Genomic DNA, 18,003 nt, shown 5'->3' on the forward strand with positions numbered 1-18,003 from the left:
CACACATACGCTCCTCTCATCTAATCTCACTGCATCTGTCTTTCCCTGTCCAACACCCAGACTCCCTTTTAATGTCTCATTTTCTTCTTCTGTCGTTTTCTATAAAACTAGTTTTATAACTACCATGTAACTCCAGCAGTTTTCCAGAAACACAGTTGGCCTGGCAACAGTTGGCCTGGCAACAGTTGAGCTGGCAACAGTTGGCCTGGCAACAGTTGAGCTGGCAACAGTTGGGCTGGCAACAGTTGGCCTGGCAACAGTTGGGCTGGCAACAGTTGGCCTGGCAACAGTTGGGCTGGCAACAATTGGGCAAGCAACAGTTGGCCTGGCAACAGTTGGGCTAGCTCCTCATGTCCTCACACTCATGTCCCTTTGTCATAACCTTCATCTATCTAATCTCTCTCCCTCCCACCCTACATTACGTCCTTTCTCTCTGTCTCTCTCTCTTCTCTCTCTGTGTTTACTTCTCTCTTTCGGTCTCTCTTCTTTTCTCTGTGTCTCTCCTTGTCTCTCTCATCTCTCTCCTGACTGTCTGTCTGTCTGGTGTCTCCAGGCCCTCCAAGTTCAGCTGGTTGGTCTGCTGCCCACATCCCCTCGCAGGATGCCTGGTGAGCGGAGAGAGCAACACCACAGGGACGACCTCAACCCAGAGAACATACAGGTGAGAGAGAGAGATCAGGGCTACCCATCACATCCCGTAGCAGGCTAATCATGCCTCTAACTATAACTGAATCCTAATTCTATATGCCATTCCTGCTCTTTGAATCAATATGCAGTTGGCATATCCGGTGATCTACAATCTAGCACTTAGTATACAGTATCATCACTCTCACTGTGTTCAGCAGCTCATTACTGACACATTCACACTTTACCGTTGATTATGGGAATACCTGGACCTTCTGATCTGCCTTGATTACACTCTGATGGGACCTGAACCACAAACACCTTGATTACACTCTGATGGGACCTGAACCACAAACACGTTGATTACACTCTGATGGGACCTGAACCTTCTGATCTGCCTTGATTACACTCTGATGGGACCTGAACCACAAACACCTTGATTATACTCTGATGGGACCTGAACCTTCTGATCTGCCTTGATTACACTCTGATGGGACCTGAACCACAAACACGTTGATTACACTCTGATGGGACCTGAACCACAAACATGTTGATTACACTCTGATGGGACCTGAACCACAAACACCTTGATTACACTCTGATGGGACCTGAACCTTCTGATCTGCCTTGATTACACTCTGATGGGACCTGAACCACAAACACGTTGATTACACTCTGATGGGACCTGAACCACAAACATGTTGATTACACTCTGATGGGACCTGAACCACAAACACCTTGATTACACTCTGATGGGACCTGAACCACAAACACGTTGATTACACTCTGATGGGACCTGAACCACAAACACGTTGATTACACTCTGATGGGACCTGAACCACTAACACGTTGATTACACTCTGATGGGACCTGAACCACAAACACGTTGATTACACTCTGATGGGACCTGAACCACTAACACGTTGATTACACTCTGATGGGACCTGAACCACTAACACGTTGATTACACTCTGATGGGACCTGAACAACAAACACGTTGATTACACTCTGATGGGACCTGAACCACTAACACGTTGATTACACTCTGATGGGACCTGAACCACAAACACGTTGATTACACTCTGATGGGACCTGAACCTTCTGATCTGCCTTGATTACACTCTGATGGGACCTGAACCACAAACACCTTGATTATACTCTGATGGGACCTGAACCACAAACACGTTGATTACACTCTGATGGGACCTGAACCTTCTGATCTGCCTTGATTACACTCTGATGGGACCTGAACCACAAACACCTTGATTATACTCTGATGGGACCTGAACCACAAACACGTTGATTACACTCTGATGGGACCTGAACCTTCTGATCTGCCTTGATTACACTCTGATGGGACCTGAACCACAAACACGTTGATTACACTCTGATGGGACCTGAACCACAAACACGTTGATTACACTCTGATGGGACCTGAACCACTAACACGTTGATTATACTCTGATGGGACCTGAACCACTAACACGTTGATTACACTCTGATGGGACCTGAACCACTAACACGTTGATTACACTCTGATGGGACCTGAACCTTCTGATCTGCCTTGATTACACTCTGATGGGACCTGAACCACTAACACGTTGATTATACTCTGATGGGACCTGAACCACTAACACGTTGATTACACTCTGATGGGACCTGAACCACTAACACGTTGATTACACTCTGATGGGACCTGAACCTTCTGATCTGCCTTGATTACACTCTGATGGGACCTGAACCACTAACACGTTGATTATACTCTGATGGGACCTGAACCACTAACACGTTGATTATACTCTGATGGGACCTGAACCTTCTGATCTGCCTTGATTACACCTCTGATGGGACCTGAACCACAAACACCTGACAGAATATCTCTAATTTTTAACTTTGGGGAATATAAGTATTTGATAAGAGAAGTGACAAATGATGTGGCTTTTATATTCTACCTCTATAACAGTTGGATAATATTAATATATTATATATTCTACCACTATAACAGTTGGATAATATTAATATATTTTCTATTCTACCTCTATAACAGTTGGATAATATAAATATATTATATATTCTACCACTATAACAGTTGGGTAATATAAATATATTTTATATTCTACCACTATAACAGTTGGATAATATTAATATATTATATATTCTACCACTATAACAGTTGGGTAATATAAATATATTATATATTCTACCTCTATAACAGTTGGATAATATAAATATATTTTATATTCTACCTCTATAACAGTTGGGTAATATAAATATATTATATATTCTACCACTATAACAGTTGGGTAATATAAATATATTTTATATTCTACCACTATAACAGTTGGATAATATAAATATATTTTATATTCTACCACTATAACAGTTGGATAATATAAATATATTTTATATTCTACCTCTATAACAGTTGGATAATATTAATATATTATATATTCTACCACTATAACAGTTGGATAATATAAATATATTTTATATTCTACCTCTATAACAGTTGGGTAATATAAATATATTTTATATTCTACCTCTATAACAGGGAATATAAATATATTTTATATTCTACCTCTATAACAGTTGGATAATATAAATATATTTTATATTCTACCACTATAACAGTTGGATAATATAAATATATTATATATTCTACCACTATAACAGTTGGGTAATATAAATATATTTTATATTCTACCACTATAACAGTTGGATAATATAAATATATTTTATATTCTACCACTATAACAGTTGGGTAATATAAATATATTTTATATTCTACCTCTATAACAGGGAATATAAATATATTTTATATTCTACCTCTATAACAGTTGGTTAATATAAATATATTTTATATTCTACCTCTATAACAGTTGGGTAATATAAATATATTTTATATTCTACCACTATAACAGTTGGGTAATATAAATATATTATATATTCTACCTCTATAACAGTTGGGTAATATAAATATATTTTATATTCTACCTCTATAACAGTTGGATAATATAAATATATTTTATATTCTACCTCTATAACAGTTGGGTAATATAAATATATTTTATATTCTACCACTATAACAGTTGGGTAATATAAATATATTTTATATTCTACCTCTATAACAGTTGGATAATATAAATATATTATATATTCTACCACTATAACAGTTGGATAATATAAATATATTATATATTCTACCTCTATAACAGTTGGGTAATATAAATATATTTTATATTCTACCTCTATAACAGTTGGATAATATAAATATATTATATATTCTACCTCTATAACAGGGAATATAAATATATTTTATATTCTACCACTATAACAGTTGGATAATATAAATATATTTTATATTCTACCTCTATAACAGTTGGATAATATAAATATATTATATATTCTACCTCTATAACAGTTGGATAATATAAATATATTTTATATTCTACCACTATAACAGTTGGATAATATAAATATATTATATATTCTACCTCTATAACAGTTGGGTAATATAAATATATTTTATATTCTACCTCTATAACAGTTGGATAATATTAATATATTTTATATTCTACCTCTATAACAGTTGGATAATATAAATATATTTTATATTCTACCTCTATAACAGGGAATATAAATATATTTTATATTCTACCACTATAACAGTTGGGTAATATAAATATATTATATATTCTACCTCTATAACAGTTGGATAATATAAATATATTATATATTCTACCTCTATAACAGGGAATATAAATATATTTTATATTCTACCTCTATAACAGTTGGATAATATAAATATATTTTATATTCTACCTCTATAACAGGGAATATAAATATATTTTATATTCTACCACTATAACAGTTGGATAATATAAATATATTTTATATTCTACCTCTATAACAGGGAATATAAATATATTTTATATTCTACCTCTATAACAGTTGGATAATATAAATATATTTTATATTCTACCTCTATAACAGGGAATATAAATATATTTTATATTCTACCACTATAACAGTTGGATAATATAAATATATTTTATATTCTACCACTATAACAGTTGGATAATATTAATATATTTTCTATTCTACCACTATAACAGTTGGATAATATAAATATATTTTATATTCTACCACTATAACAGTTGGATAATATTAATATATTTTCTATTCTACCACTATAACAGTTGGATAATATAAATATATTATATATTCTACCTCTATAACAGGGAATATAAATATATTATATATTCTACCTCTATAACAGTTGGATAATATAAATATATTATATATTCTACCTCTATAACAGGGAATATAAATATATTATATATTCTACCTCTATAACAGTTGGATAATATAAATATATTTTATATTCTACCTCTATAACAGGGAATATAAATATATTATATATTCTACCTCTATAACAGTTGGATAATATAAATATATTTTATATTCTACCTCTATAACAGTTGGATAATATAAATATATTATATATTCTACCTCTATAACAGGGAATATAAATATATTTTATATTCTACCTCTATAACAGTTGGGTAGTATAAATATATTATATATTCTACCACTATAACAGTTGGATAATATAAATATATTTTATATTCTACCACTATAACAGTTGGATAATATTAATATATTTTCTATTCTACCTCTATAACAGTTGGATAATATAAATATATTATATATTCTACCACTATAACAGTTGGGTAATATAAATATATTTTATATTCTACCTCTATAACAGTTGGGTAATATAAATATATTTTATATTCTACCTCTATAACAGTTGGGTAATATAAATATATATTATATATTCTACCTCTATAACAGGGAATATAAATATATTATATATTCTACCTCTATAACAGTTGGATAATATAAATATATTTTATATTCTACCTCTATAACAGTTGGGTAATATAAATATATTATATATTCTACCTCTATAACAGGGAATATAAATATATTATATATTCTACCTCTATAACAGGGAATATAAATATATTTTATATTCTACCTCTATAACAGTTGGATAATATAAATATATTTTATATTCTACCTCTATAACAGTTGGATAATATAAATATATTATATATTCTACCTCTATAACAGGGAATATAAATATATTATATATTCTACCTCTATAACAGTTGGATAATATAAATATATTTTATATTCTACCACTATAACAGTTGGATAATATTAATATATTTTCTATTCTACCTCTATAACAGTTGGATAATATAAATATATTATATATTCTACCACTATAACAGTTGGGTAATATAAATATATTTTATATTCTACCTCTATAACAGTTGGGTAATATAAATATATTTTATATTCTACCTCTATAACAGTTGGGTAATATAAATATATATTATATTCTACCACTATAACAGTTGGATAATATTAATATATTTTCTATTCTACCTCTATAACAGTTGGATAATATAAATATATTATATATTCTACCACTATAACAGTTGGGTAATATAAATATATTTTATATTCTACCTCTATAACAGTTGGATAATATAAATATATTATATATTCTACCTCTATAACAGGGAATATAAATATATTATATATTCTACCTCTATAACAGTTGGATAATATAAATATATTATATATTCTACCTCTATAACAGGGAATATAAATATATTATATATTCTACCTCTATAACAGTTGGATAATATAAATATATTTTATATTCTACCTCTATAACAGGGAATATAAATATATTATATATTCTACCTCTATAACAGTTGGATAATATAAATATATTTTATATTCTACCTCTATAACAGTTGGATAATATAAATATATTATATATTCTACCTCTATAACAGGGAATATAAATATATTTTATATTCTACCTCTATAACAGTTGGGTAGTATAAATATATTATATATTCTACCACTATAACAGTTGGATAATATAAATATATTTTATATTCTACCACTATAACAGTTGGATAATATTAATATATTTTCTATTCTACCTCTATAACAGTTGGATAATATAAATATATTATATATTCTACCACTATAACAGTTGGGTAATATAAATATATTTTATATTCTACCTCTATAACAGTTGGGTAATATAAATATATTTTATATTCTACCTCTATAACAGTTGGATAATATTAATATATTTTATATTCTACCTCTATAACAGTTGGATAATATAAATATATTATATATTCTACCTCTATAACAGGGAATATAAATATATTTTATATTCTACCTCTATAACAGGGAATATAAATATATTATATATTCTACCTCTATAACAGTTGGATAATATAAATATATTTTATATTCTACCTCTATAACAGTTGGGTAATATAAATATATTATATATTCTACCTCTATAACAGGGAATATAAATATATTATATATTCTACCTCTATAACAGGGAATATAAATATATTTTATATTCTACCTCTATAACAGTTGGATAATATAAATATATTTTATATTCTACCTCTATAACAGTTGGATAATATAAATATATTATATATTCTACCTCTATAACAGGGAATATAAATATATTATATATTCTACCTCTATAACAGGGAATATAAATATATTATATATTCTACCTCTATAACAGTTGAGGAATATAAATATATTTTATATTCTACCTCTATAACAGGGAATATAAATATATTTTATATTCTACCACTATAACAGTTGGATAATATAAATATATTATATATTCTACCTCTATAACAGTTGGATAATATAAATATATTATATATTCTACCTCTATAACAGTTGGATAATATAAATATATTTTATATTCTACCTCTATAACAGTTGGATAATATAAATATATATTATATATTCTACCTCTATAACAGTTGGATAATATAAATATATTTTATATTCTACCACTATAACAGTTGGGTAATATAAATATATTTTATATTCTACCTCTATAACAGTTGGATAATATAAATATATTTTATATTCTACCTCTATAACAGTTGGATAATATAAATATATATTATATATTCTACCTCTATAACAGGGAATATAAATATATTTTATATTCTACCACTATAACAGTTGGGGAATATAAATATATTATATATTCTACCTCTATAACAGTTGGATAATATAAATATATTTTATATTCTACCTCTATAACAGTTGGATAATATAAATATATTTTATATTCTACCACTATAACAGTTGGGGAATATAAATATATTATATTTTCTACCTCTATAACAGTTGGATAATATAAATATATTATATATTCTACCTCTATAACAGTTGGATAATATAAATATATTTTATATTCTACCTCTATAACAGGGAATATAAATATATTTTATATTCTACCTCTATAACAGTTGGATAATATAAATATATTTTATATTCTACCTCTATAACAGTTGGATAATATAAATATATTTTATATTCTACCACTATAACAGTTGGGGAATATAAATATATTATATATTCTACCTCTATAACAGTTGAGGAATATAAATATATTATATATTCTACCACTATAACAGTTGGATAATATAAATATATTTTATATTCTACCACTATAACAGTTGGATAATATTAATATATTTTATATTCTACCTCTATAACAGTTGGATAATATAAATATATTTTATATTCTACCTCTATAACAGGGAATATAAATATATTATATATTCTACCTCTATAACAGTTGAGGAATATAAATATATTATATATTCTACCACTATAACAGTTGGATAATATAAATATATTTTATATTCTACCTCTATAACAGTTGGATAATATAAATATATTTTATATTCTACCTCTATAACAGGGAATATAAATATATTATATATTCTACCTCTATAACAGTTGGATAATATAAATATATTATATATTCTACCTCTATAACAGGGAATATAAATATATTTTATATTCTACCTCTATAACAGTTGGGTAATATAAATATATTTTATATTCTACCTCTATAACAGTTGGGTAATATAAATATATTATATATTCTACCTCTATAACAGGGAATATAAATATATTTTATATTCTACCACTATAACAGTTGGGTAATATAAATATATTTTATATTCTACCTCTATAACAGTTGGATAATATAAATATATTTTATATTCTACCTCTATAACAGTTGGGTAATATAAATATATTATATATTCTACCTCTATAACAGGGAATATAAATATATTTTATATTCTACCACTATAACAGTTGGGTAATATAAATATATTTTATATTCTACCACTATAACAGTTGGGTAATATAAATATATTTTATATTCTACCTCTATAACAGTTGGATAATATAAATATATTATATATTCTACCTCTATAACAGTTGGATAATATAAATATATTATATATTCTACCTCTATAACAGTTGGGTAATATAAATATATATTATATTCTACCACTATAACAGTTGGATAATATAAATATATTTTATATTCTACCACTATAACAGTTGGGTAATATAAATATATTATATATTCTACCTCTATAACAGGGAATATAAATATATTATATATTCTACCTCTATAACAGTTGGATAATATAAATATATTTTATATTCTACCACTATAACAGTTGGGTAATATAAATATATTATATATTCTACCTCTATAACAGGGAATATAAATATATTATATATTCTACCTCTATAACAGTTGGGTAATATAAATATATATTATATTCTACCTCTATAACAGGGAATATAAATATATTATATATTCTACCTCTATAACAGTTGGATAATATAAATATATTATATATTCTACCTCTATAACAGGGAATATAAATATATTTTATATTCTACCTCTATAACAGGGAATATAAATATATTATATATTCTACCTCTATAACAGTTGGATAATATAAATATATTATATATTCTACCACTATAACAGTTGGATAATATAAATATATTATATATTCTACCACTATAACAGTTGGATAATATAAATATATTTTATATTCTACCACTATAACAGTTGGATAATATAAATATATTATATATTCTACCACTATAACAGTTGGATAATATAAATATATTATATATTCTACCTCTATAACAGTTGGATAATATAAATATATTATATATTCTACCTCTATAACAGTTGGATAATATAAATATATTATATATTCTACCTCTATAACAGGGAATATAAATATATTTTATATTCTACCTCTATAACAGGGAATATAAATATATTATATATTCTACCTCTATAACAGTTGGATAATATAAATATATTATATATTCTACCTCTATAACAGTTGGATAATATAAATATATTATATATTCTACCTCTATAACAGGGAATATAAATATATTTTATATTCTACCTCTATAACAGTTGGATAATATAAATATATTTTATATTCTACCTCTATAACAGGGAATATAAATATATTATATATTCTACCTCTATAACAGTTGGATAATATAAATATATTATATATTCTACCACTATAACAGTTGGATAATATAAATATATTATATATTCTACCTCTATAACAGGGAATATAAATATATTTTATATTCTACCTCTATAACAGTTGGATAATATAAATATATTATATATTCTACCTCTATAACAGTTGGGTAATATAAATATATTTTATATTCTACCTCTATAACAGTTGGATAATATAAATATATTATATATTCTACCTCTATAACAGTTGGATAATATAAATATATTATATATTCTACCTCTATAACAGTTGGGTAATATAAATATATTTTATATTCTACCTCTATAACAGTTGGATAATATAAATATATTATATATTCTACCTCTATAACAGTTGGATAATATAAATATATTATATATTCTACCTCTATAACAGTTGGATAATATAAATATATTTTATATTCTACCTCTATAACAGTTGGGGAATATAAATATATATTTTCATGCCATTCAATATGTTATTATTTTATTTCTGTAGCTGGACATTACATTTTAACATTTTATCCTGGTTTCATCACTACACCACCTTCATCACTACACCAACTTCATCACTACACCACCTTCATCACTACACCACCTTCATCACTACACCACCTGCATCACTACACCACCTTCATCACTACACCACCTTCATCACTACACCACCTTCATCACTACACCACCTTCATCACTACACCACCTGCATCACTACATACCGTCATCACTACACCACCTTCATCACTACATACCTTCATCACTACATACCTTCATTACTACACCACCTTCATCACTACACCACCTTCATCACTACATACCTTAATCACCACACCACCTGCATCACTACATCACTACACCACCTTCATCACTACACCACCTTCATCACTACACCACCTACATCATTACACCACCTTCATCACTACACCACCTTCATCACCACACTACCTTCATCACTACACCACCTGCATCACTACACCACCTTCATCACTACACCACCTTCATCACTACACCACCTTCATCACTACACCACCTTCATCACTACACCACCTTCATCACCACACCACCTTCATCACTACACCACCTTCATCACTACATACCTTCATTACTACACCACCTTCATCACTACACCACCTTCATCACTACATACCTTAATCACCACACCACCTGCATCACTACATCACTACACCACCTTCATCACTACACCACCTTCATCACTACACCACCTACATCATTACACCACCTTCATCACTACACCACCTTCATCACCACACTACCTTCATCACTACACCACCTGCATCACTACACCACCTTCATCACTACACTACCTTCATCACTACACCACCTTCATCACTACACCACCTTCATCACTACACCACCTTCATCACCACACCACCTTCATCACCACACCACCTTCATCACCACACCACCTTCATCACTACACCACCTTCATCACTACACCAGCTTCATGTTCTCATACGTGTGTGTGTGTGTGTGTGTGTGTGTGTGTGTGTGTGTGCGCTCACCTTCTGTGTTTGGTGTTTTAGTGTGTTGTTTTTGGGTGCAGTGTTCTTTGATGTAGAGCTCTGATATGGTGGTCGTAGTCTGGGATGGTGTGGGGTAATCAAAGTGTGGGATGATCGTAGTGTGGGGTGATCGAAGTGTGGGATGATCGTAGTGTGGGGTGATCGAAGTGTGGGATGATCGTAGTGTGGGATGATCGTAGTGTGGGGTGATCGAAGTGTGGGATGATCATAGTGTGGGATGATCGTAGTGTGGGGTGATCATGGTGTGGGGTGATTATAGTCTGGACTGGTGATCCTGGACTGTTCATGTGTCTCCTGTTTAATGAAGCAGAACCATCCTCCTCCCTCTGAATAGCAGTAGGCCTTGTCTCTGTCATGGCCTCTCTAACATTTTGAGGTGGTTCGTCCTTTGCTACACTGTAAATAAATAAACTGGCATAATTGTATGCCATCTACCAATTTTAGTTAGTTTTGCTATAGTCTGGTCATCTAACTGTTTAGCCCTGGTCTCAGATTGCACTGAGTCCTTCAGTTGTCCCAGACAGAGGGGACTATTTAAAGCTGTGCTATTTGCATAGCCCTGCCTTTAGAAGCTTCATGTATTAGAGGACTGGATGGAGGGGTGAGCCCTGGTGAAGTGTACCTGCCTTCTCTCTCCAGGGTGCTGCAATGCCAGAACCGAGGGCCGCTCATGCAGACAGCTACCGGAGGATCGGTGGACTCTGACAGACAGCAAGCAACTTGGCAGCTTCTAACATCACGTTCCCCCAGTCCTCCAAACCTTTTCCCCTGCCTGACTCACCTAACCCCCAAATCCTGCCTCTATCCTTCAAGACTCCCTGAATTACTGTCCAGTCCTCTTCACATGTCTCCCCCCAGTCCTCCAAACCTTTCTCTCTGTCCGTCCTTCTCACATCAACTAACCCCGGCCCCACCCAGTCCTCCAAACCTTTCTCTCTGTCTGTCCTTCTCACATCAACTAACCCCGGCCCCCCCCAGTCCTCCAAACCTTTCTCTCTGTCTGTCCTTCTCACATCAACTAACCCTGGCCCCCCCCAGTCCTCCAAACCTTTCTCTCTGTCTGTCCTTCTCACATCAACTAACCCCAGCCCCACCCAGTCCTCCTTTCTCTCTGTCTGTCCTTCTCACATCAACTAACCCCGGCCCCACCCAGTCCTCCAAACCTTTCTCTCTGTCTGTCCTTCTCACATCAACTAACCCCAGCCCCACCCAGTCCTCCTTTCTCTCTGTCCGTCCTTCTCACATCAACTAACCCCGGCCCCACCCAGTCCTCCAAGTCTCCATTCTCTGTCCCCTGACCTCGTCCCCCTGCCCCCACTTATGCTTGAAGCACTGGAAGAAAAAATCAGAGTGTTACGGTACAGTGGACAGTGATTGGAATGGGATGTTAGAACTACTTAACCGTAAGGGCATGAATGTGTAACGATGGTGTGCCGCCACTAGGTGGCAGTGTACCAGCGTAAAACAGGGTAGTCCTTGGTTATTTTCCTCAGATCAAAGGGCTTTTTGAGCTCCGTAACAGTAGGTGAACTACAACGACCTACTATCCTTAAAGATCCATGAAATATACTCTGATTTGCAGTAGATTCCTAGTTTCAACAGAATGTATTATTGGATGTATTTTTCCAGATCTGCAAATTGATATTTAACATTTTTAAAAACGTTATTTTTTTGTTTTTATCTTTTTATTTATTTATTTGTATTTATTTTGTCCTTTATTTAATCAGGCAAGTCAGTTAAGAACTAATTCTTATTTTCAATGACGGCCTACCGGGGAACAGTGGGTTAACTGCCTTGTTCAGGGGACAGAACGACAGATTTTGTACCTTGTCAGCTCGGGGATTCGATCTTGCAACCTTCCGGTTACTAGTCCAACGTTCTTGCGGTACCAGTCAACAATAGTTTGATAGTAAACAAATGGGAAACATTTTCATTTGTAATTATGCAAATGTTTTGATTCCTGTTCTTCCATCAGTTTTATTATGTTCATGTAGCATTTCCTGTTTACTGTAGAAGCTCAGATAAGAAGTCTCAGGGTCTTCAGAAGTCAAGATTCTATTCTCCATTGCACTGTGTGTGTGTGACTTCTTATGTTTATGATTGTTTTGTAGATTGTATTTTAAAGTTTCTGGATCAAATAATTTTATATTTATATATTAGTTGTTTTTTATTTATTTTTAATCTATTTATTTAGCTGTGATGTCACTTTGTAATAAATGCAGTACAATGTATTTCACCGGAGGAGAATCAAGACTTAATAAAGCATCTAGTTTCATGGGTTTTTGTGTTCAACGGCCTTCTTCCTTGGTGTTATATACCACAGGATCTGATGGTATCCTCGCTCAGATGTTATCTTGACACATCTTTGCTATTGTAAGAATAGATTACCACATAGAACACAATCATTATGAGTATTTACAGCATATCACTCAGCTATGAGTATTTACAGCATATCACTCAGCTATGAGTATTTACAGCATATTAGTCAGCTATGAGTATTTTGCAGTACATACAACCAGACATATATAGTGTTTTAAAAATGATTTCCTAATTAATTAAACCGTGTATTGATTTATTTTTCTTTCCTTTTTTAACATGGCAGATGATATGTTAAAGATGGTTATAAAAAAAAAGATGGTTATAATATATAAGATGGTTGTACCCTAAACACGGGGCAGAACTAAAGGATATCAAACAAGTTGCTGTAAATGACACAAAGTGATTTAAGGCCACAGATCATTTCCTACATTCTCTACATCGGAGCCTAATACCCTGTCTCATCTGTGTACCTCTTCTCCGTCACCAGAACGAGAGGGCGACGACGATGATGATGATGATGAAGATGGAGGAACGCATGAGGGAGATAGAGCTGTCTCTGCATAATGTCAAGCTGCTGCTCAAGGAGAAGGTCTGCCAACTCAAAGATCAGGTACACTTGTTATCGATGTGTTTTTTTTTTCTTTTGATGTCGACGTTCAGCTGTAATATCAAGAAAAGGTTTCCTGTAATCTCAACAGTCTTGTTTCTATATTAATCCGTTTGCTGTAAGTTTTATTTTTACTGGTGAAGTTTGCTAGCAGCAAACACACGTCTCTGGGACAACGACAAAGGAAATAATTGTATTGAAAGGTATAGACTATATATATATATATACACAGTACCAAGGTGAGGTTGTTCACGTTCCCTCTCCGTTCTGTCTCTAGCTCCACAAGAACGGCAAAGCTGATTCGTTGATCAAGGACCTGTACGTGGAGAACGGCCAGCTGCTGAAGGCCTTGGAGATGACCGAGCGGAGACAGAAAGTATCAGAGAAGAAGAACTACCTACTGGAAGAGAAGATCTCCAGCCTCAACAAGATAGTCAGAGACCTGAGTCCCTCACCCCTAGCCCCCATGCCCTATCATTTCACCTGTTCCTAATACTACGCTTTGACCCCTGACCCCAGTAGCTGGACGGAACATGGATCTAATACTAAACTTTGACCCCTGACCCCAGTAGCTGGACGGAACATGGATCTAATACTACACCTTGACCCCTGACCCCAGTAGATGGACGGAACATGGATCTAATACTAAACTTTGACCCCTGACCCCAGTAGCTGGACGGAACATGGATCTAATACTAAACTTTGACTCCTGACCCCAGTAGCTGGACGGAACATGAAACTAATACTACACTTTGACCCCTGACCCCAGTAGCTGGAAGGAACATGGATCTAATATTACACTTTGACCCCTGACCCCAGTAGATGGACGGAACATGGATCTAATACTAAACTTTGACCCCTGACCCCAGTAGCTGGACGGAACATGGATCTAATACTACACTTTGACCCCTGACCCCAGTAGCTGGAAGGAACATGGATCTAATATTACACTTTGACCCCTGACCCCAGTAGCTGGAAGGAACATGGATCTAATATTACACTTTGACCCCTGACCCCAGTAGCTGGACGGAACATGGAACTCGAGTGTTACATTAACATTCCACCTGAGCCCCTTAACTCTCAGTCCTCTTCCCCCCTTGCCCTACCACTAACAGCTGAGCCCCTTAACCCTCAGTCCTCCCTACCACTAATAGTTGAGCCCCTTAACCCTCAGTCCTCCATACCACTAATAGTTGAGCCCCTTAACTCTCAGTCCTCTTCCCCCTTTGCCCTACTACTAACAGCTGAGCCCCTTAACCCTCAGTCCTCCCTACTACTAACAGCTGAGCCCCTTAACCCTCAGTCCTCCCTACCACTAACAGCTGAGCCCCTTAACCCTCGGTCCTCCCTACTACTAACAGCTGAGCCCCTAAACCCTCAGTCCTCCCTACTACTAACAGCTGAGCCCCTTAACCCTCAGTCCTCCCTACTACTAACAGCTGAGCCCCTTAACCCTCAGTCCTCCCTACTACTAACAGCTGAGCCCCTTAACCCTCAGTCCTCCCTACCACTAACAGCTGAGCCCCTTAACCCTCAGTCCTCCCTACTACTAACAGCTAAGCCCCGTAACCCTCAGTCCTCTCTACCACTAACAGCTGAGCCCCTTAACCCTCAGTCCTCCCTACTACTAACAGCTGAGCCCCTAAACCCTCAGTCCTCCCTACAACTAATAGCTGAGCCCCTTAACCCTCAGTCCTCCCTACTACTAACAGCTGAGCCCCTTAACCCTCAGTCCTCACTACTACTAACAGCTGAGCCCCTTAACCCTCAGTCCTCCCTACTACTAACAGCTGAGCCCCTAAATCCTCAGTCCTCCCTACTACTAACAGCTGAGCCCCTTAACCCTCAGTCCTCCCTACTACTAACAGCTGAGCCCCTAAATCCTCAGTCCTCCCTACTACTAACAGCTGAGCCCCTTAACCCTCAGTCCTCAGTCCAGACCTCTACCCTACTGTCATACCCAACCACCAAGACTACTGTCTATGGTGACCTCTACCCTACTGTCATACCCAAACACCAAGACTACTGTCTATGGTGACCTCTAGCCTACTAGACTACTGTCTATGGTGACCTCTACCCTACTGTCATACCCAACCACCAAGACTACTGTCTATGTTGACCTCTACCCTACTGTCATACCCCGAACACGAAGACTACTGTCTATGGTGACCTCTACCCTACTGCCATACCCCGAACACCAAGACTACTGTCTATGTTGACCTCTACCCTACTGTCATACCCCGAACACGAAGACTACTGTCTATGGTGACCTCTACCCTACTGTCATACCCCGAACACCAAGACTACTGTCTATGGTGACCTCTAGCCTACTGTCATACCCAACCACCAAGACTACTGTCTATGGTGACCTCTACCCTACTGTCATACCCAACCACCAAGACTACTGTCTATGGTGACCTCTACCCTACTAGACTACTGTCTATGGTGACCTCTACCCTACTGTCATACCCAACCACCAAGACTACTGTCTATGTTGACCTCTACCCTACTGTCATACCCCGAACACCAAGACTACTGTCTATGGTGACCTCTACCCTACTGCCATACCCCGAACACCAAGACTACTGTCTATGTTGACCTCTACCCTACTAGACTACTGTCTATGGTGACCTCTACCCTACTAGACTACTGTCTATGGTGACCTCTACCCTACTGCCATACCCCGAACACCAAGACTACTGTCTATGTTGACCTCTACCCTACTAGACTACTGTCTATGGTGACCTCTACCCTACTAGACTACTGTCTATGGTGACCTCTACCCTACTGCCATACCCAACCACCAAAGTACCGGAGCACTAAGTTGATCACAACAGTTTTTTTTACCATGAAACTAAACCAGATACCATTTCAGTTACAATCAATTCAGGAAGTAAACCAAATTCCAATTCCACATTTTCCTAATTGAAAAGCATTGAAGAGATTTGGAATGCCAGGGTACTTCCTGAATTGATTGGAGTTGAAATGGAATTGATCCCAAACCCTGATACAATTGGTTGTCTGAGAGATTTTAAGCTCCCCGTTCAACACTATGGGAATCAATGCTGTCACTTCTCAGTTATTATAGCCGGAATAATGAGGGTGTATTTAAATGCACAATAAATGGTATAATCATGTATACAAATCACTTTGTAAATTGAATAAACTGTGTATGTTTTGTTATATATGGTTGTTAGTGTCACCAGTTTTATTTAACAGACAGAAAGGGAAGTATTGTGTCCAAAGTTATGTACTTAATTGTATATGAAGGACAACACATTTTTTATTTTACCTTCATTTAACTAGGCAAGTCAGTTAAGAACAAATTCTTATTTTCAATGACGGCCTAGGAACCAGTGGGTTAACTGCCTGTTCAGGTGGTAGAACGACAGATTTGTACCTTGTCAGGT

General features: G+C 34.1%; 1 protein-coding gene across 7 annotated transcripts in view; it reads left to right on the plus strand.

The window, feature by feature from the left end:
* The window catches only part of nin (ninein (GSK3B interacting protein)), a 91,792-nt gene extending 74,014 nt beyond the window's left edge, over window positions 1-17,778 (plus strand). For 5 of the 7 annotated variants that reach the window (XM_036955303.2, XM_090211653.1, XM_036955302.2 and 2 more), the window contains 3 exons: window positions 554-661; window positions 14,474-14,596; window positions 14,871-17,778. In XM_036955303.2, coding sequence (XP_036811198.2) covers window positions 554-661; window positions 14,474-14,596; window positions 14,871-15,086 — 447 coding nt within the window. In that variant the 3' untranslated portion in view covers window positions 15,087-17,778. Of the gene's footprint in view, window positions 1-553; window positions 662-12,306; window positions 13,952-14,473; window positions 14,597-14,870 lie in introns of those variants that run through there. The other 2 variants (XM_036955305.2, XM_090211654.1) reach the window with 1 other exon arrangement.
* The last annotated feature ends 225 nt before the right edge of the window (window positions 17,779-18,003 follow it).

Source organism: Oncorhynchus mykiss, chromosome 19 (genome assembly GCF_057628025.1).
Source record: "Oncorhynchus mykiss isolate SJ-2025 chromosome 19, ASM5762802v1, whole genome shotgun sequence".
NCBI classification, from domain to species: Eukaryota; Metazoa; Chordata; class Actinopteri; order Salmoniformes; family Salmonidae; genus Oncorhynchus; species Oncorhynchus mykiss.